The following is a 22025-nucleotide window of genomic DNA, read 5'->3' as shown; positions in this document are numbered from 1 at the left end:
AAGTCCGGGCTTTGGCTGGGCCACTCAATGACATTCACAGGCTGCTCCTGTGAAAGTCATTGAGCCACTCCTTTGTTATCTTGGCTGTGTGCTTTGGGTCATTGTCGGGTTGGAAGGTGAATCGACATGCTTGTCTGATTTCCAGAGCACTCTGGAACAAGTTCTCTTGAAGAATTTCTCAATATTTGGCAGCTGTCATCTTATACTCTTTATGCGGACTAGTTGCCCTGTTCCTGCAGCAGGGAAACAGACCAACAGCATGATGCTGCCACCACCATACTTTACAGTAGGGATGGTGTTCGCCAGGTGATGAGCAGTGCCTCTTCTTCTCCAGATATGATGCTTGCAATACAGGCCAAAAAGTTCTAGTTTGGTTCCATCGGACCAGATAATTTTGTTTCTGCAGGTCTGAGAACCCTTAAGGTGCCTTTTGGGAAACTCGAAGCGGGCTGCCATGTGCATTTTAGTGGGAAGTGGCTTCTGTCTGGCCACGCTACCATAGAGGCCTGATTGGTGGAGTGCGTTAGCAATGGTTGACCTTTTGGATGGTTCTCCTATCTCTGTAAGGAAGGACTGGAGCGCCGCCTTAGTGACCACAGGGTTCTTGATTACACCTCTGACCAAGGCCCTTCTTCCCCTGTTACTCAGCTTGGTCGGACGGCTAGATCTAGGAAGGGTCCCGGTGGTTCCAAACTTCTTCCATTTCCGAATAACCGAGACCACAGTGCTTTTTGGGACCTTTAATGCTTTTAAAACTCTTTATCCTTCCCCAGATTTGTGCCTTGACACAATCGAGTCTCGGAGGTCTTCTGACAATTCCTTAAACTGCATTGCTTTTCTTCTACTCTGATATGCACTGCCAACGATGAGACCTTATATAGACAGATGTGTGCCATTCCAAATGATGTACAATAAACTGAATTTACCAAAGGTCGACTCCATTCAAGTTGTAGAAGCATCTCAAGGATGATTAGTGGAAATCAGATGCACCTGAGTTTAAGTCTGAGTGTCATTGCAAAGGGCGTGAATATTTATGTTACTATTATGTTTGAATGTTGACAAAATATGTTTTTACTTTGTCATTATGGGATGTTTTATATCGATGTTTGACAACTATACTAACTATATATAACTATTTGATAACTACAAACTATACTCCAGAAACCTATACTCAAATCAGCTTTAGAAAATGTCTAATAGCAAAATGTCAAAATTGAAGGGGTATGAATACTTTCTGGTGGCACTGTAGATATATATATATATATATATATATATATATATATATATATATATATATATATATATATATATATATATATATATATATATATACATCCACACACACACACACAGATTGAAATAAGTATTTAACACGTCACCATTTTTCTCACTAAATATATTTCCAAAGGTGCTATTGACATGAAATGTTCACCAAATGTTGGGAACAACCCAAGTAATCCATGCATACAAAGAAAGTAGAACAAATAAGACCAGTAATTAAGGTGCGTGTAATAATGGGAAATGATACAGGGAAAAAGTATTGAACACATGAAGGGAGGTGCAAAAAGGCATGGAAAGCCAAGACAACTCCTAAAATCTATCAATAATCAAACAGCAATCCAGACCCTTGTCAGTGCTAATGAATATTACTTGGTTCAGTCCTAATTGATGGCCTACAAAAAGGTGTCATTGCCAAGGTGTGAGTCAGGATACATCTCATGATGAGTAAGAGCAAACAGCTCTCTCAAGACCATCGCAAACTTATTGTTGCAAAACATAATGCCATTGGTTACAGGCTCATATCTAAGCTTCTGAATGTTCCAGTGAGCACGGTTGGGGTCACAATACGTAAGTGGAAAAGCAATCATAACACCATAAATTTGCCTCGATCAGGGGATCCTCGCAAGATTTCTGACAGAGGGAGTGCAAAGAATAATCAGAAGAGTTGTCCAAGAGCCAAGGTCCACCTGTGGAGAGCTTCAAAAAGACCAGGAATTAGAAGGTGCTGTTGTCACACGGAAAATAGTGAGTAATGCACTCCGCCGACATGGCCTGTATGCACGCTCACCACGCAAGATCCCAATTGCTGAAAAAAAGCATGTCAAAGCTCGTTTAAAGTTTGCTGAACAACATTTGGACAAGACTGTTCAAGGTCAGACATAGATATTACAGGGTCAGTTAAAATTAATATTTTCATTGTTTATGTTATGTAATACATGCAAGTCACTTCCAGCAAGTTGTCAACTATAGTTTACCAAAAAATGAGGTTTTATTACGCATACTGAGCACTCCCCGAACATGCCCGAAGCTCAAGACACCGGGTTGTGGTGACTCTCTCCACAGCAAGGGCTACCGGAAGTGACGTTGCAATTGACGTCGTCAAACCGTACGTTTGAGTCGAACAGGAGGTCGGAACCTGACAGTGACGACGACGAGCAGCCAAGTAGCAGCTGTACAACAGAAAAAGGTTGGCCACTGGGTCGATGTGACGGTATGTCATAAATATGTCTTTTTATACAGTCATGGCTAGAAATAATGGCACCCCTAGAGGTACCAATATTTTTGAGCACGACTATACAGGTACGTGTTATATATTCATGTATGTTTAAGTGACACATTTTTACATGGTAGGCAGTATTCCTCTATATTGTGTGCTACTCGCTCGAGTAGCTTTAGAACAGGCCGCACAGAAAGTATTTGCCATGTCTGTTGGCTTATCATATAGGCAAAAGTACAGACGACAGTTCTGAAAAGTACTGCGTGGGTCTTTTTTTCCTACCGCCCAGTGAATAATAACCATAATAGAGTCGTAGGTATAAACAAGGAAATCCTCATCTCGTCTGTGCCGCTTCGCCGCTGCACCATAGGAGCTGCGAGATTTAGTTCTCTTGCTGGTGGTTGAGGTCCCGATGGCCGTAGGAAATATAGTTGGCAACGCAGCTGGTTTCAGCCTCTGCCTAACTACACCTGTGTATCCAATGCTTTCCGCTAAGTCTTTCTCAAAAATGCCAGTTCAAAGTGATCACTACAGAGTTTGCAATGCTTGCTCGACACCCGTAGCTGACCACATTTCTTCCCCTGTCGATTGACTTTCCCGATCCATTGGTCACGTATTCCTTTTGCACTCGGAAAGCCAAAGAAGCTCTTGCCACTGCCTGAACCATTTGTACAACCAAATGCCACGCAACAAACAATCGTGACATCGTTCAAACATACGATGACAAATATACACGGACGGGAACAACAGCACACAATGCCGAATGAACAGGCTTGTTTGGCTAGTGATATGTCACAGTGCCGGTTAGAGCCGAAGACTGGAAGGCGCTAGATGCAAAACGCAGAAGGCGCATTCTGCATCATATTTCTTGATTTAACTGCTGTATAACTGCTATATAATCACTTTGAAATGGCAGATGTGGTTTGTAAAGGGGTTCTCGAGTTATCAAGATATTTTTTTACCTGACCTTTAAATACTGGCAGAATATAGTCTGATGAGAATACAGAATGAGAGCAAAATTTAACTGTTTGGATGCCATAAGGCATACTACGTTTGGAGGAGAAATGGCCCTGAACATCACCCTAAAAACACCATACCAACAGTGACGTTCGCGGGTGGGAACATGATGGTGTGGGGCTGCTTTTCAGCAAACGGTTTTGGTAAGCTTCACATTATTGAAGGAAGGATGGATGGCAAATTTACCGTGACAAAAATCCGCTGCCATCTACGACGACGATGAAAATGCAATGAGGTTGGACATTTCAGCAGGACAATGATCCAAAACTGCCAAGGAAACTCTCAATTGGTTTCAAAGTTTTTCAAAATATTTTAAAAAAAAATATATAGTGTGGGACCTATAGAGGAATAAAGTTGATGAGCCACTCAATGAAGTTATGGGAAAGAATAGTGGAGGTTAGACTCAGGACAGAAGTGAGTATTTGCGAGCAACAGTATGGTTTCATGCGTAGAAATAGAGTACCACAGATGCATTATTTGCCTTGAGGATGTTGATGGAAAAGTACAGAGAAGGTCAGAAGGCGCTACATTGTGTCTTTGTAGAGCTAGAGAAAGCCTATGACAGAGAACCCAGAGAGGAACTGTGGTAGTGCCTGCGGACGTCTGGAGTGGCAGAGACGTATGTTAGAATAATACAGGACATGTACGAAGGTGTGCTGTAGGTGTGACAGATGAATTTAAGGTGGAGGTGGGACTGCTCGACGAATGGCCATACTGTGCCATTATTTTGTCAATGTCTTTATGTCTCCAAAGTGTTGTTGGATCTAGCTATTCTTTTTGGTCATGAGGAGGATGTATGGGAGATTGTTCAATTACAGTCTCCTATCACGCTCGAAACAATCTCCCCCATTGCTCCTGTATTTATTTGAAATAGGGAGGTATCTAAGTTACAAGACATAATACAGTAAGGGGAGGGTTTCAAGGTGAAGACACGAGACCAACACCCGGCCACGTGTCCTTGGTCAAGGCGCCCCTCTCTGACGATTCCCGCTGAGTCATCTTCCCGAAGGAGAGACATCTTCCTTTCCCCCACGGTCAGCAAGCAACCATCAAAATCATCCACAATACCAATGCAAGCCAGCAAATAAATAATAACTTGCACAATTTATTTAACAAGTGTTCCCTGTCAATTGATTGTCTGTTGTCGTACTAGAGCGGCTCCAATTACCGGAGACAAATTCCTTGTGTGTTTTTCGGTCATACTTGGCAAATAATGATGATTCTGATTCTGAAAGAAAACAAATAAAGCTGCTAGAATGGCCCAGCCAATCACCTGACTTGAATGCAATCAAAGATCTATGGAAAGAACTGAAACTCAAGGTCCATAAAAAAAGCCCACGGAACCTTCAAGATTTGAAGACGGCTTGTGTGGAGGAATGGGCCAAACTCACTCCAGAGCAATGCATGAGGCTTGTTTCTCCATACAGGAGGCATATTGAAGCTATTTTTACATAATTTGGGCTTCCAGCTCATAAAACCCACAAAATCAGGAAATCAAAAAAATTGAATACTGTGAAGAAATCAGCCCAAATTTTACGTGTCAATAATGTTTTGAACTGAGTGTCAGACACTGATCATCTACTAAAGCAAAGCAAAGCAAATTTATATAGCGCATTTCATACACAAGGTAACTCAATGTGCTTTACATGATTAAAAGCATTGAAAAACAAACATTTAGAACAAAGAGAAAACAAATAAAAATACAATTAGAACAGCGTACAGTGCAAGAAATATCATTTAAAAGTGGAAATGCTCTAAAAAGCATCGGGAAAAAGAAGAGTTTTTAACCTGGACTTAAAACATGCACACTTGGGGCTGATGTCACTTCTGTTGGCAACTTATTCCATTTGTGTGCAGCATAGTAGCTAAAAGCTGCTTCACCATGTTTGCTTTTTTTTTTTAGCAGAGGCTTAATGCCAGCTACATAAAGAGCTTCAGAAAACTCATCTGACTTAGGTGAGCAATTGATTATTTGCTGCAAATCAGCTAGCACAGACTTTGCAACAGCTTTGAAAAAGTCAGATGGTATTGAGTCAAGACAGCTCGTTGATGGTTTCAGCTGTTGTTTTTTGGTCAACTGTATAAAATTCTGACATGGTCATAGAGTTTTTCCTGGGTGGCTTCAGATGTCATTTGTGATTTGTGCTCATATTTAACCTGATGGATTGTATTTTTTTCCACAACAATAAACTAATTCATTGCATTTATCTGCTGTTAGGAGCTATCTGATTCGGGGGGTTGTGAGCTTGTCAACCACAGCAAACAGAGTGCGAGTATTGTTGAAGTTCTTACAGGTGATTTCAGAAAAGTGTTGCTGTCTAGCCCTGACTAATTCTTGGTTAAAATTACAAAGGCTTTGTCTACAGAGGTCATAGTGAATTTGGACTTTAGTCTTTCTCCACTTACGTTCTGCTTTCCTACACTTTGATTTTGAGGTCTTTACCATCATTGTGCTCCTCCACAGTGTTCCTGGTCGCCTCAAGATTGTCTTAATAAGGCGCGAGAGCATTCATGACATTTGAGATTTTACAGGTGAAATTATCCAAAAGTTCATCAACAGTCTCAGCATTCCCAGTTTGTGGCACAGCAATGGTCTCCATAAACTTAGTGGCGGTACTCTCATTTATGTACCTTTTCTTAATACACAAAAATGGTCAGAAATAGCCATATCCTTAATGTCAATTGATAGAATTTCAACATCCTTGAGTGTGACCTTGAGTGTGGGTTGGACTCTTAATATGTTGAGAGAGGTCAAATGCGTCTAGTATAGGAGAGAGTTCTTTCGATTTTCTTTCCCATGTTATTGTCAACATGAATGTTAAAGTCTCCCGTTATGACAAAATAGTTGGAGACAGTACAAATAACTGACACCAGTTTTGAAAAGTCCTCCATAAATGTTCTTTTGTATCTTGGAGGCCTATAAATTATTAAAACAATAACCTTTGGGTCACCTTTAACTAAAAAATATATTCAAAAGAGCAAAAGAGCTAAAATCACCCAGTATCATTTCTTTCCATTGAAAATAATGACTTAAAAATAACAGCAATACCACCGCCTTTTTTCACTATTCGACATAAATGAATAATACTATTCATAAAATAAATATTTGCTGCTGTTGCCTCATTTAAATTGGTATTACAGCTACTTTCTGTTAACCATGTTTCATTTAGTAACAAAAGTCCAGATCATAAGTTGTAATGATGTCATTAATGAACATTGATTTATTAACCAGTGACCTGATATTGAAAAGAGCTAGGCTCGCAGAGATAACTGGAGTCAATGGTTTCATAGATTCACGTTTTATCCTCACTAAGTTTGTAGTTGTACTTTTTTTGTGCCATATTTCTTTGACCAACTTTCTGTCCCTTGTAACTCCAGGGATGAGAAATGCCTGATCTCTACAGGGGTCTGACTTATTCTGGAAAAGACCCCCCAGATATCAGTCAGATTCGCAGATAAGGTTCTTCATGGGTGGAGGAGGGGCCCTTCGCATCTTAGTGGACGGTGGTTTCAGGCGAGGAGGGATGGGAGGAAGATCTTGGTGTGGTGTGGGTTGGATTCCAATATTGACAATTCTCTTGATCCTCTCCGTCACACCGAGCAGAGAATTTAGGCTAGTAGAGATTGAGTTTTGCGTTGGGCTTTGCTCCAATGGGGTAGGGAGGGGTGTGGGAGATTCCAAGTGCTGGCTCATCTCATTTGTCATTTGCCGATTGTTTGGATGATGCTGATGAATCCATCTGCGCCTCGTGTCGCCTTATCTCCTGTTCCTCCGATTGTTTGGGAAAAACTGCATCTTTTTGTCCTTCAGCCGTGTCACCAAAGCCAGTGTTTTCTTTTGGGGCCGCTGAATGACATACACAGTAAAAAATATTGGTCGCCAATAACTTAACCCCTCGTCTATTTAGACAGAAACCGTTGTAAAGATGTCTTCGCTCCCAAAAAACGCAAAAATTGTCAATGAAACTCACGGATAGTGCAGTACACACTTCTTTGAGCCACTTATTTAATTGACTGAGCCGAGAGAAACATCCATCCATCCATTATCTGAGCCGCTTACCCCCACAAGGGTCGCGGGAGCGTTGGAGCCTATCCCAGCTATCATCGGGCAGCTTAAATAAAATTGCATTTTGGTTTATCTTTATCTGATATTTACATGTATCTATCCATTTTCCAAGCCGCTTATCCTCACAAGACCGTGAACTGGTTGCCAGCCAATCGCAGGGCACATATAAACAAACAACCATTCGCATTCACAATCACACCTACGGGCAATTTAGAGTCATCAATCAACTACCATGCATGTTTTTGGGATGTGGGAGGAAACCGGAGTGCCAGGAGAAAACGCACGCAGGCACCGGGAGAACATGCAAACTCCACACAGGCGGGGCCGGGGATTGAAGCAGACGCTGTAACCAGTCGACCACCGTGCCGCTATAGAAACATTCATCTCCAATCTCCAAATCGTACAAGTGGGAGAGGTCCACTAATAAAAACCTCAGCATCCAAACATTGCACTTTTGTGAGGCGATCAATGAAATCTCGCTTCAGTACCTCTGATTGCTGCTTGAGAACATCCAGGGCCCCTGTGTGTATAATGACATATTTCACAGTTGCGTGCCGAATAGTGATCTCCAGGATTTTTTTTGGAGATATCACACACAATGTCATTGGTAAAACACAGTACTTTGGCGTACTTCTCACTGCAAAAACGTTTCACATCCTTGACAGCTCCATCACCAACTATTAACGTTTGGGGTGCCATTTCTTTCTTGTATGATTAAGTTTCATACCTTTCAGTGGTGGTGGGGGATGAGCATTCTTGGCCAGGGTCTTGTAAAAGTGTCTCAAATCTATTTGTAAATCTGATGTCAATGTTTTGCATTCACTCGTGTCCTTCTTTCTTGCCCTTTGCGGTCGTGACCGACCACGGCCGCTCACCGGGGTTGAAGCAGCCCGCAACGCAGGCAAGCCGGATTCCTCGGTATTCTGCTGGTGTTGTGTCCTCCCTTTTAGATGTTGTCCCATATCTTTTGGCTTTGCTCCCAGTAAATTCCAGGGAGAACTGGTGGATGGTCATTACCATTTCCACAGTCCACATCCGTTTTCTTTGTTGAGATAAGTGGATGTCTGTTAGCACACTTATGCTCACCATTTTGAGACATCGCAAGAGTGGTTTCATTCCCCGACTGTCCATTTACATACACTTCAAGACGGTGGATTTTTGCTTCCAGGATTGACATCCTCTGCAGCAGTCCGTGATAGTCCTCAGTGGAAAAGGGAGGCATCTTGATTGCTGGTCTTGTTCCTAATAGCAGGGTTGTGCTAATTAGCAGGCCACGCTCACGTAATGGTGCGATGGTATCAGAAAATATTGGACTATAGAAACAACTGACTGTATCTATAAAAAAAAAAAGTACAGTCCCACAGGTTTAAAAATATCCAGGAGTCGCTGCTTCTATTTTCTTCTACAAAAACAAGCTTATCAGCAAGAAAAAATGTAAACAGAAGCGAAGCAAGCAGAGCAAGCAAAAAAGCCTCTGCATTGTACGAGAGCGAGAGACAAACAAAGGCTTTCGTACATCGATGGCGTGTTCAATACTTTTTCCCTGCGTCATTTTAATTAATTTAATTAATTTCTTAATTTCTGATCTTATTTGTTCTACTTTCTCTGTATGTATGGAGTACTTGGGTTGTTCCCCACATCTGGTGAAAATTCCATGTCAATAGGACCTTTGGAAATATATATATATATGACCATAGGAACAAATATAGAAATGACAACACTTGGCATCTCTATGTTTTATGAATTTGGCATGATTTGTACTGGAGTAACTGGTAATCCCTTGAATTGTGATAGAAAATAAGTTTGCTTACCTTTATGTCTTTCCATCTTACTGCTGTTGGTAATCAAAGACATCTCTTCAGGCCAGCTCATGTCTTTGTTCCTGACTATGGTGAAGGATAAATACATTTCCATTAACCACTCATTTGACCACATACAAAATGCTTTCATAAAAAGTAGGCCGGAAAACTTAGTTGTGCATGGAATTTCAGAATTACTTTCAATGACTAGCTGCTGCTCATCCTGGATCTGCAAACTCTCAAGTGTATGATCCTCATCATCCAGGAGAGTGAGGTAGTTCTGCCAAAATAAAGTAAAAATGTTAGGCTTTGCAAAGAGATGTAAAAAGCATTATCGTCCAGTAAACCTTTATTTTCTACAATTCTTTCAGATCAGTATTGGACGGACAGCTCCTTATCATCTTGACTATTTCGGCGTGATCGAGCTTTCCCTTTCCTATTCATGATTTTTTTGGCGGGAACCTATCCTGAGTTAATTGTTGAAAACTTATCTATTCACTGTTTTGGTGCTCTTTCTGAAACGCCATAAGATGCCACAAGATAGACTTCAAGCTGTCTAATAAAAGTAGGGATCGTTGTGTGTAGTAAAACTGCTCAGTCAGCAGGTGGAGGAACAGTTTGAAAGGTGGAGGCATACACTGGAAAGGAGAGGAATTAGGTTTAGCCGAAGGAAGACAGAATATATGTGCCTGAATTAGAGGGGTGGCGAGAGAAGAGATAGAGGAGGACTTGGGGTAAACAGTCCAGAGCAATGGTGAGTGTGGTCAGGAAGTGAAGAAACAGGTGCAATATGTGACAGAAGAATCTCTGCAAGGATGAAGGTATGAAAAGTATGAAAAAAAAAAAACAGTGGTGAGGCCATCCATGATTCACGGATTAGAGACAGTGGCACTTCAGAGACGACAGGAAGCAGAGCTGGAGATGGCAGAAAGGAAGAAGTTGAGGTTCTCTTTAGGAGTGAGCAGGTTGGATAGGATAAGAAATGAGCTCATCAGAGGGGCAGTCAAGGTTAGATGTTTTGGAGACAAAGTTCCAGACAGCAGACTTTGATGGTTTGGACACGTCCAGAGGAGAGATAGTGTGGATATTGGTAGAAGGATGATGAGGATGGAGCTGCCAGGCAAGAGAGCGAGAGGAAGACCAAATGGATGGATGTCGTGAGGGAAGACATGAGGGGAGTTGGTGTGAGAGAGGAGGATGCAGAAGATAGGCTGACGCGCTGTGGCGACCCCTGACGGGACAAACCGAAAGGAAAAGAGGAAGAAAAAAGCTATGAGTCTGGAGGTCTCAATGTATTAGATTTAACAACACTAAAAAATATATATTTAAAATTAATTGGGCTAAAGACTTACAAAAATCCTGTTTCAAATTTTCATTTTTGCACAATTTGGTGGCTTGAATGTTATCTTCGTTTGCCATTATGAGGTGGACCAAATTCCGGTAAAACTTACTGACAAAAGCAAATTCTAATAGCATGGTCCCTTAACCACAAACATAATTTCTCGCCACAAGTACATAATAGGGAACAACAGAGACCTTTTGGACAGAAACAAAATCACTCGATTTTCTTGATAGAGAAACACGTTCTTTTGGTTATGCAGCTATTTTTCCCCCCTGCAATATCTTGATTGATTATTCACATATTTTATGACGGCAGTTATCGCCAAGTCCATATCTCGGCAGAAGACTGAATAAGCACGGCCATTCTATTCTATCAAAGGCCTGCCTGGCATCCAGCGATAACAGAGCTGTATCCCTAGCATTACGCTATTTTCATGAAGTATGTTGAGGACTTGTCTTATATTATGAAATCCTTGGAGTTTCTGCACAAAACCATTTTGATCATTATGCACCAAATATGGGATGTGTTTTTCCAACCTTTTAGCTAACAATTTGCACAGTATCTTAGTACCACAACCCATTAAGCTTATTGGTCTAAAAGAGGAGCGTTCCGTCGGAGGTTTCCCTGGTTTCAAAATCAGTGTGACACCTGGGCATTTCCGATCACACCAAAACAATGTCATTCTATTCGATGCTATAACTACAGGGGTGATAATGCTCTTTAACTCATTTAGTGCGGACGTATTAATCCGTTTTCATAAACCCATCCGTTTGGTGCCACGGACGTATAAATATGTTTTCAGTGTTTTTTTTACATATATATATATATATATATATATATATATATATATATATATATATATATATATATATATATACAATATTGCCATAGAGGGTTTGGCGCAGTTCCACAAGTATCTACGGGTTTGGAAGGATTTTTGTATGTTAATTCGACACCAGAAGCTTTGATCAGAATTTTGTCAGCACGTCAGAGGAAGACCACATCTCTGACTATATCGGACGGTGGAGCGTTTGCAGGGGAGTGGTTGAGAGAGAGAGAGACACGGTGAGCCAGTTAGCGTGGAAAAACAATGGATAAATACAGACGGTTTACTCGAAAACAGCGTTTTGCTCACATCCAAAAGGATTATGGACACATCATCATTCTTTTCCCCAAAAAGAAAGCGATGACGCTATGACAACGTTACGGCATGTAACGCTGGTCGCGTCGACCAGCCGAAGGCCCGCGGTGAGATCGCGACCATATCCCGATCCACTTCCCCCTGAAACGTGGACTGCCATCGGACGTCCGGACTCAGATTACAATAAACCTGATCCGGGTTATCATCTGGGAGTACCAGGGCTTCCTCCATAAACCCGCAGAAAGTCACCGACAAGGTAAGAACCTGCTAACTTCAACGCTAACGTCCATAGACTGAGCAATTGCTCCATTTTACCATTTTTATCATACAAAGCATGACAGTTTGTCGTACGATTGTCCTCCTGTCGACAAAAACGCGGAGCATCGATAGCTAGATGAATTGGACATATTTTTTATTTTTTTTTATAGACAGTAGTGCACCAAAGTATAATTTTCTGACAATGTGATGTATGTAATGTAGAAATTCCTTTTCCTTTCCTCATCACACTGTAGCAACAATATAAACATTTTGTGGTAAATGTACATATTTCTATAAATTGCAGTTGGTGCAACCAGCAGCAGATGCACTCCCACACCTGTTGGCAAGAAAGGTGACAAATTTATTTTTGTCCACTTCAAACTGCAGCAACAATATGTTTAATTTTTATGCTAATTGTTTATTTTTTTTTTTATCATCTACAGGAGTTGCATCAAGCTGTTCATGGCGAGTCGTCTGCTGACTGGGAACCCCCAAAAGTCCCACATGCACACACACTGACACGCACACGCATGCGCACACGCATACAGCTGTACATACTTGAAAGTTCATGCATCATCAATTTGAAAATGCATGTTAGACTTGTAAATAAACTGTTACTTTGCGATTAAAATAACCTTTTTTGTTTTTTTATGTTGTTATATATGGGGCAAACATTGCTTAGCTATTTGAGCTATCATAAAAGTCAAAAAAAATTTCGCATCAAAGTGAAGGTTCTGCTTGAAATGGACCATTTCACAAAAAGCTCTGTTTTTTTCTTGGAAACGGGTATTTTCAAGAAACATGCCTACGTTCAACTGCTGCTTACAAAAGAATGGTAGAAGGTGGAAATGGATTTTATTTTCCTGATGAAAGAAGAGGGTTAAATCTTTCTTTTGGTGGGTTCCATGTTACTATAACTACAGAACACAATTTTCTGTAGGCCTTCAAAATCAGTCAGAATTGTCAAAAATGGCTGGCACCCGGCTCTCACAATTTGGGAAAAACGGCTGGCATTAAACAAGTTCAAAATAACTGGCTTCCATTACCCCACCCAGAGGTTGATTACATGATTGTTTGAACCCAAACTTGCTCGAATATTATTCAAACCATCATGTAATCAACCTGTAGTTCTGCTAGTTATCGCAGCCTGCATACAAAGGGAGCCAGATATCCTGGTTTCTGGGTTTGGTCACGTGACGTTCGCGAGAGCACCTGTGATGTTCATTTCAGTCGACAGCAGAGGGCAATATCGCCCAACATGGCCGCACGCTGAGATCGGTGAAAATTGATGAATTCGTCTGTTTAATTCTTATACCACAAACGCAATATTAATCAGAGTACTGTGTTTGGACTATTGAGGGCACATACAACATTTTCTTGCCCATCATTTTTATGTTTCCGTCCCCTTTTATGAGTGTTTTTTAGATCATAGTTTGTGGTGCATTTATGGTTTCAACTATTAACATAGGCAATTATAACTATGACTTCATCACAAATTTTAACCTGGCTATTTCGCACAAATAACGGGGGTCCACTGTACATCGATGTGCCTGAGCAAAAAAAAAAAAAAAAAGGCAACATACGTCCGGCTCAATAGTTACCTCGCTGTTATAGAGCCACAGTCTAATGGTTTCCTCCTTGATGCGAAGTCTGTGAGACACGAAGAGATGAATGTCCTTGATGGATGCCTTACGGCTAAAGCAGGCAGTGTAGACCAACACTCGCGTCAGAGGAACGCTGGGGGGTGGCACATTACCTAATTTAGAAATACAGCAGGGGAACAAGTCATTTTACTCATTTAGCCAAAGGAACACTATCCAAACCTTGAAGAGTCATTGACCTCGTAAGTTCATGAGTTTGAATCTGTTAGACCAGACCAATTTGAAGGCTTGCATGTTCTACCTGAGCTTGAGGCTTTCTGTTTGGACACTCGACCTACTTCAGAGCAAAACAACATACCAGTACAAGTCAAAACCATCTTCCATCCTATTGAGTGGAAAAGTGTGTCCAAACGTTTCAGTAGTGCTGTATGTTAGGTTCAAGTTAGGTTCTAAATCAGGGGTGTCAAACATATGGTCCACAGGTCAGAACCAGCCCGTCGAGGGGTCCAATGTCAGTCAACAGCTTCAGAGAGAGAAAAAACCAGAGCTGATCTAGCCTGATCTTCCTGCAAGAGCTCTTCCATAATATAATCGAGACATTTTAGTAAAAGCTATGGCTTTAACGATGAATAAATTGGCAAGTATGTTACTTGCGCCTTCTAATTGCCCTCTTCGAAACTCCAAGCCACTCAGCAATTTCCCACACCTGATACGATGCTCTAGAACAGCACTAGGTAATGTCAAATGCCAGGCACAGTGATCCATGTGTGTGTTGTGGTCTAGTACAGTGGGAGACTTGCTGGAGAACTTCCTCGAAGTTTGCAAATACTTTTTGGCCAATACCTTGCTCAGAGAGAGTGGAAATAACTCACTAATTTCCATAATCCCTCCACTTTGCAAGCCATATGCTCAGGATCCTCCACCCCCCAACCCGCTTTGCCGGTCCTCCAGTTTTAATGGATCATACGCCAGTCTGTGGGGGGGAGTGCAGGGTCGGGCTGGGGAGGACACTCGGCCAGGTGTCCCGGCACTCCGGCCTGCTATCTGCCCAGCCATGCCTTCCTCCCCCAGATTTTTAACGCACTACATACATTCGCACGTCCCTGGAGTGCTGGTTGGCCTGGGTGGGGGTGACGGTTGCGGGTCAGTATTACCCTGTGACCGTCTTGCCTCACCCCCAACAGTTTCTCCAATTTGAACGCACTACACTCCACCACACACAATTACGGTACAGCGATAATGGTTGGCAGTCGGGGACCTGGTTTTCACATTTCTCTTGGCTTGACTCCTTGACTGCAGGTGCAAGAACAATCACGCCACTCTATGTTGTGTTGATTTCTACAAGTACACGTGTCAAATGCAGAACGGAGATGGGTGTGGCAGTGCCAAGTATCTTCAGACAATGTCAACGGTTGAAGCGCTGAAACAACGGTCAAACACACAAACAAGGACAAGCCACCGTCTCGGCATGTGAGATTTTTGTAGCCTAATTGCATTGGGTATTTTTATTCTACATCACTTTATCCACATGAAGCACAGATTTGTGTTCATGTATATTTCATTGCAGTAATTGCGAAGTAAAAAAGCCTCGTGCATCAGCAATAAATATCAGCAACAAATGAAAAACAAATTGGGGGGGAAAAAAAAGGAAATAAAATAATGTTTCATTGTGATCACAAAAGTGGAAATATTATTACTAATTGGAGCCTGTTGAATATACTGTGGTGTGATAAAATATTGTACACTAGTTCTAAACCTCTACCTCTCTCTTGTTACATTACAACATACTGATATATTAAGATAAAGGCAAAGAAACATCAGTTCCCTTTCAGTAATTGAGTAGAGAGTAATTGCCTCATTTACAGAACAATGGTGACAAGATGGGGCAGTTCACACCTGAGTTAGGAGATGAGTTCAAACCTAATCCAGCAATAATCAACAGCTCAATTTTCTCAGGGTTAAGGTGCGCAGGACATCCATTGTTTAAACTCAAAAACACGCCTCCAGATTAGAGCAGTTGTGGGTTGGTTAGTTTCAATGGCATGTACAGCTGAGTATCGTCATCATAACAGTGGAAAACCAATCTTATATTTGCGTATGATATCTCCAAGTGGCATCATATAAATACTGAACAGAAGAGGGCCAAGTACCGATCCCTGCGCGACTCCGCAAGTGACATTATAATACTCAAAAATCACATTACCATGGATTACATGGTGCGTCTGAGCTGAGAGATAAGATCAAAACCATCCATCCATCCATTTTCTGAGCCGCTTCTCTTCACTAGGGTCGCAGGCGTGCCTATTCCCGCTAACATCGGGCAGGAGGCGGGGTACACCCTGAACTGGTTGCCAGCCAATCGCAGGGCACACATAAACAAACAACCATTTGCACTCACATTCACACCTACGGGCAATTTAGAGTTGTCAATTAACCTAGCATGCATGTTTTTGGGATGTGGGAGGAAACTGGAGTGCCCGGAGAAAACCCACGCAGGCTGAAACCCAAATGTCTTCAGTATACAACCAAAACAAAGGAATTGACCTTGCCGTTCCAATATTTTTGGAGGGGCCTGTAGGTCTGTAATTAACTCAAATATTGTAAATAAATCTCTCAGGAGCTTCCAAAGAAATAACACCATCTGGGTTTTCCCAAATAGTTCAAAGGCATAGAATTCTTACTGTATGTAAATGTTTGATTCTGACATTTAGCAAATGATAATAATTTTGGTTATCCTAATTGACCTAAAACAGACAGTGGGGTGGGGGTTTGGGGTGCATGTGTCTTTTTCGATAGTGTATGCAAACACTTGATTTTAACTGTAAATGTTAAATGGAGTGCACTTATAAAGCACTTTTAGTTTTACCACCGCGGTACCCAAAGCACTTTACCGAGGGCTCACATTCACACACACATTCATACACCAATGGGCGGCTGCTGCCACGTGCTGCCAGGCCCGCTGGTGGTGTGTTGGCGCCGATGGTAGGGGAGGATTCAGGTCCAAGAGTTCTCCATCTGAGTTTGAACTCCCGACAGCAGCTGCAGCCATAAGGTAAGGTCAGTGCCTGTCGTGGCAGTAGTACTTGAACCCGTTGGTGAAAGATGACGTCAAGTTCAAGTTCTGAGACAGCTCATGGGTACTGGCAGGCCAAGCGGAATGCGGCTTCAGCAGTTGAGAAGGCAAAACGTGGGTGAAAGAACAAAGATTGCTTCCAGGAAATGATAGGCCACCATCCAGCAGCTCAGGAGTGGGAACCGGTGCACCATCAATAATGTGTAAGAATAGGGATGGGGCACGACTGACCTCAACTTTGGACGTAGTAAGTCTTGCTTGGGATCCCCCTGGAAGAGCTGGACTAAGTGGCTATTGGAAAGGGAAGTCGCGGCTCTCCTGCCTCTACTTAGAGCGGCTACCTCTGTAGAAATGTTTAAACCTTAATTTCAGTTATTTCTCATTTGGTTAAACCTCACCCAGTATGGAATAAGTCTCTCACCCTGTCTGAGCTCCTGACATCGGATTTTGGCACGTTTCACTGCCGCTCAAGCAACTCAAAGGTGGTGTTTTGCTTGATCAAGTAATTGTAGAATGTAGATGATTACATGCTCCAGTCTTGCTCCAGGTTTATACTACCTGATCTAACGGGAAACATTTGCAGGCTTTCTTACCTATATTGCTCCAGATATTGGACTGTGAGGAGGGCGTGGCTGACTCATGCCGTAGGAAGAGGAGGTAACAAGGGAAAAGCTCCAATTCAGCTTGGCCTGTGTTACTGTTCAGGATTACCTGTTGAAATGGAAGGTCAATGGTTAAAATGTCAGTCTTTGTGAGTTTTTTATTTTCATTAACTAAATCAAAATGAAAGCCACACAGAAATAAAAAAACACCAATTCATATTTATTCCATGAGTGTGTGCTTGTGTTCATTACTGACACTGTTAAGATGTTGACCCCCAAAGTAGTTTGTTATGTTACATGTTGAATATATAGATTTTTTTCAGTGACAATTTTTGACAGGGGTTCATAAGGAAATCATTCCAAATATAAATAAAGTCCGGGGTCTCCTCCCGGGGGGACATGCCCGGAGCACCTCACCAGGGAGGTGTCCAGGAGGCATCCTAATCAGATGCCCGAGCCACCTCATTTGGCACCTCTCAACGTGGAGGAGCAGCGGCTTGAGTCTGAGTTCCTCCCGGATGACCGAGTTTCTCACCCTCTCTCTAAGGGAGAGCCCGGACACCCTGCGGAGGAAACTCACTTCGGCCGCTTGTATCCGGGATCTTGTTCTTTCGATCATGACCCACAGCTCGTGGACCATAGGTGAGGGTAAGAAACCGGTAAATAGAGGGCTTCGCCTTTCGACTTAGATCCTTTCTTCACCACAACGGACCGATAAAAGGTCTGCATCACTGCAGACGCTGCACCGATCTGCCTGTCGATCTCCCATTCCATTCTTCCTTCACTTGTGAACAAGACCCCAAGATACTACGGGCTCATCCCCGACCTGGAGAGGGCTCTCCACAATTTTCGGACTGAGGACCATGGTCTCCCAAACTCCAGTCCCCCTTCTTAAAAAGGGGGCCCACCACCTCAGTCTGCCAACACAGAGGCACTGTCCCCGATCTCCACGTGATGCTGCAAAGACTTGTCAACCAGGACAGCACCACAACATGCAGAGCCTTTAGGAACTCCGGGCGAATCTCATCCATCCCCGGGGCCTTCACACCAAGGAGCTTTTAAACCACCTTGGTGACCTCAACCCCAGGGACAGGAGAGCCCGCCTCAGAGAGAGAGAGCCTCTGCTTCCTCATGGGAAGGCGTGTTGGTGAAATTCAGGAGGTCTTGGAAGTATTCTCCCCACTGACTCACAACGTCCCGAGTCGAGGTCAGCAGCGCCCCATCCCCATGATACACAGTATTGATGGTGCACTGCTTCCCCCTGCTGATATGCCAGATGGTGGACCAGAATTTCCTCTAAGCCGTCCAGATGTCATTCTCAATGGCCTCACCGAACCCCTCCCACGCCTGACTTTTTGTCTCAGAGACCACCAAAGCTGTATGACGCTCCCTCAGGGGTCCGACAGGCCAAAAGGACTCTTTCTTTGGCTTGACAGCAACGCTCACCACTGGTGTCCACATTTTTGGAGTCTTTGGAGGGGGTGCTGGAGAGCGCTCCAGCTGGGGAGTCCATCGCTCTGCTGCGGAACTTCAATGCTCACGTGGGCAATGACGCTCAGACCTGGAAGGGTTGGAACGTCTGGCAGAATCCCGTCAGAAGGAGTTTCAACTCCAACCTCCGGCAGAACTTCACCCACGTCCCGGGGGAGATGGGGACATTGAGTCAGAGTGGACCATGTTTCGTGCCTCATTGCTGAGGCAGCCAACCGCAGCTGTGGCCGTAAGGTATTCGGTACCTGTCGTGAGAGTGGGTACTCTGAACTGCTGTTTGGTGCATACACACAAACAACAGTCAGGACCAGTCCCCCCATCTGAAGGCGAAGGGAGGCTACCCTCTCGTCCACTGGGGTGAACCCCAATGTACAGGCGCGAGCCGGAACAATAAGTATACCCACACCTGCTCGGCGCCTCTCACCGTGGGCAATCCCAGAGTGGAAATGAGTCCCACCCCTCTCGAGAGGACTGGTACCAGAGGCCAAGCTGTGTATCGAAGCGAGCCCGACTAAATCTAGTTGGAACCTCTCGACCTCACACACCAGCTCGGTCTCCTTCCTGACATTGCATCTAGAGCCAGCTTCTGTAGCCGGGGATCGGCTCGCCAAGGTCCCTGCCTGCAGCCACAACTCAGCTCACACTGCACCTGACCCCTATAGTCCCTCCCACAGGTGGTGAGCCCATGGGAAGGGGAACCCACGTTACCCTTTCAGACCCATGGGTGCAGGCCCCGCCACTAGGCGCTCGCTTTCGAGCCCCACTTCCAGGCCTGGCTCCAGAAGGAGGCCCCGGTGACCCGCGTCCGGGCAAGGGAAGACATCTTCCAATATTTTAATACATCATAGAGGTCTTTTGAGCCGTGCTTTGTCTGGTCCCTCAACTAGGACCTATTTGCGATGGGTGACCCTGCCGTGGGCATAAAGTTGATCCAACTTAGCTCCTTGGATCAATGGGAGACACAAACCCCTCCACCTCGATAAGGTGACGGCTCAAGGAGGGGCCTTTATGCTATTTGTGACCTAATTTAGTGTTGTACATGGAAAACATTCATGTAAACATGCGAGCTTGCTCACTATTACCAAAGCAAAGCTCTCATGTTTCATAGTGCAGTTGTCACTTGTGTGCGTATATTGGCTTTGGATAAAAGTGTAATTCATTTGGAAAAGGAATACATCGGACAGTAAACGCCTGCATTTACTTCCGGTGTGATTTGACATACGTCGAAGGTTACAATCAAACTATCTTTGTCTCGTGTAGGGCACCACGTCTCTTTTTATACTCATAAATGTTAGGAAAAGTGACGAAAAACTTCAAATCAATCTCGGTATTTTAGAAGGCTCGCCACATTAATAGAAATAAAGGTTCTCGATTTCAGCCGTCAACTGTTTTGGACTCAAATAAACAATACAGACAGGAAGTGGAATTTTCAAGAAAATTCAAATAAAACTACAGGGGAATTCGGGGACAAATGAAAAGGGACTTAACTACAAAAATGACAGAAAAACGTACGTCAAGAACAAGATAGAGTGAATGACTGAACTCGTAATGTGACCGTGAAATGAGTTGAATCATAGTGAGGGAGAGTAAAGTTGGGACTCGTGGGAGCTCGCTAACTTAACCCCCAAGTTACTATGCATGCATTTGTACTTTCTTGTAATCACTGCAATGTTTTCCTCGCGACCAGGTCTGGTCTTTCACAGTCGTATCAGGAAGAACGGAGGTAGCTGAAGAAGATGATGCACAAAAAGTAAAAACAAAAGAGATGCAAAAAGAAAGTCGTTGTCCCGTTAGGGTGCACTCGTAACCTTTCCTGTCGTTTGACGGGCCCTGTTCTTGCTATCAACTGCAGGCGTAACTGGTAAGAATGCCAGGAGTGACTTCCTGGGTGCCCCGTGAACAGATCAAGGCCGGAAAAACAGATCGACGCCACATGGCAGGCTTTGGACAGCGCTGCCGTCATGGTCCGGGGTCGCTCAAGTTATATGGTGACAACAAAGGAGGAGGAAGGGGGGGAGGGGTTGGCTGAAGCCAAGCTCCGTAACTGGAAAGATGTTAGCCAGGAAAAAGAGAAAGCCAAGAACAGTGAGAAGAAGGGTTGAGGCTTTTTGTGCCAACTGAGGTGGGGGAAGAACACGACACCCATCGACTTTCATTGTTAATTTTGTTATAACTGCGTGAGCCACGCCCTTAGTAAGGGTTGAGACTCAGCATTTAAAAAAAAAAAAAAAAACGATTCGGAACTTTGAAACTGTCTCACGTATTGATCGTATTGATTGTTTCAACTTTAGACTTGGCTAATCAACTACAACAAACTATTCTGCCAAGCTTTGAGCACTTGCATTGGTCGACAACACAATTTATCTTACATCTACACTTCGTCAGTTCAAGGCAGCTTTTAAAAATAGATTCTATTCTGCTAGCACATTTTTATAAAAAAGTGACCTCTCAGGTTGTCATATTGATTTTTTTTACACGACTACTGATGTCAAAAAGTGACCCACAAGGAAATTTCCTGTTTATAAAACAATTAACACTATGGTTTACGAGCAAAAACATTTAACAGTGGCTTGACCTTTTTCAGAAAAAGTGACATGGAGAACAATTCTAATGCTTGCTTCTATCACAATTTGCAAGATGGTTTGCCTAATCTGCTCAACCAGATTAAATTTGATTCCTACAAGATTTAATCAAGTGAGGGGAAGCTGCTCTGGCGAAGATGTGCCATGTTGTTGGGATGACTCACTGGTCGTGGCAGGCTGAGGTTGGCACCATACCAGTGGTAAAGTGCTCGCCAAACCGGCTCTGGCACAATCTCAAAATGTCTATGATTCCGCAAGCTGCGTTTCAGCCGACCGCCCTCCATCGTTAATGTTGGAACCTGCAGGCACAGAACAGAAGGATAGATAAATACACCAATTATTATTATATTTTTAATGCATTTATGATCATGATTACAACTAATTACAGAGGTAATGATCAAATGAGAATTGGTTTATTAATTCGTTAATTTTGAAAGCCTCTCCTTGAACCGTCACCTTATCGTGGTGGAGGGGTTTGTGTGTCCCGATGATTCTAGGAGCAAAGTAGTCTGGGGCTTCACGCCCCTGGTAGGGTCACCCATGGCAAACAGGTCCT

The 22025-nt window shown here is 43.2% G+C and overlaps 1 protein-coding gene across 9 annotated transcripts in view; it reads right to left on the bottom strand.

Moving 5' to 3' along the window:
- The window catches only part of usp32 (ubiquitin specific peptidase 32), a 150581-nt gene that overhangs the window by 70210 nt on the left and 58346 nt on the right, over nucleotides 1-22025 (bottom strand). For all 9 annotated transcript variants that reach the window (XR_009768958.1, XM_061682538.1, XM_061682537.1 and 6 more), the window contains 5 exons: nucleotides 21634-21768; nucleotides 17388-17505; nucleotides 13722-13876; nucleotides 9578-9659; nucleotides 9392-9466 (listed from right to left, as the gene is read on the bottom strand). Coding sequence is in view for 8 of the 9 variants with exons in the window: in XM_061682538.1 (XP_061538522.1) it covers nucleotides 9392-9466; nucleotides 9578-9659; nucleotides 13722-13876; nucleotides 17388-17505; nucleotides 21634-21768 (565 nt within the window). In the remaining variant the exon portion in view is untranslated. The remainder of the gene's footprint in view (nucleotides 1-9391; nucleotides 9467-9577; nucleotides 9660-13721; nucleotides 13877-17387; nucleotides 17506-21633; nucleotides 21769-22025) is intronic.

Source organism: Phycodurus eques, chromosome 7, assembly GCF_024500275.1.
Source record: "Phycodurus eques isolate BA_2022a chromosome 7, UOR_Pequ_1.1, whole genome shotgun sequence".
In the NCBI taxonomy this organism is placed as follows: Eukaryota; Metazoa; Chordata; class Actinopteri; order Syngnathiformes; family Syngnathidae; genus Phycodurus; species Phycodurus eques.
The sequence above is the reverse complement of the archived record's forward strand: the minus strand, read 5'-3'. Positions and strand labels throughout refer to the sequence as shown.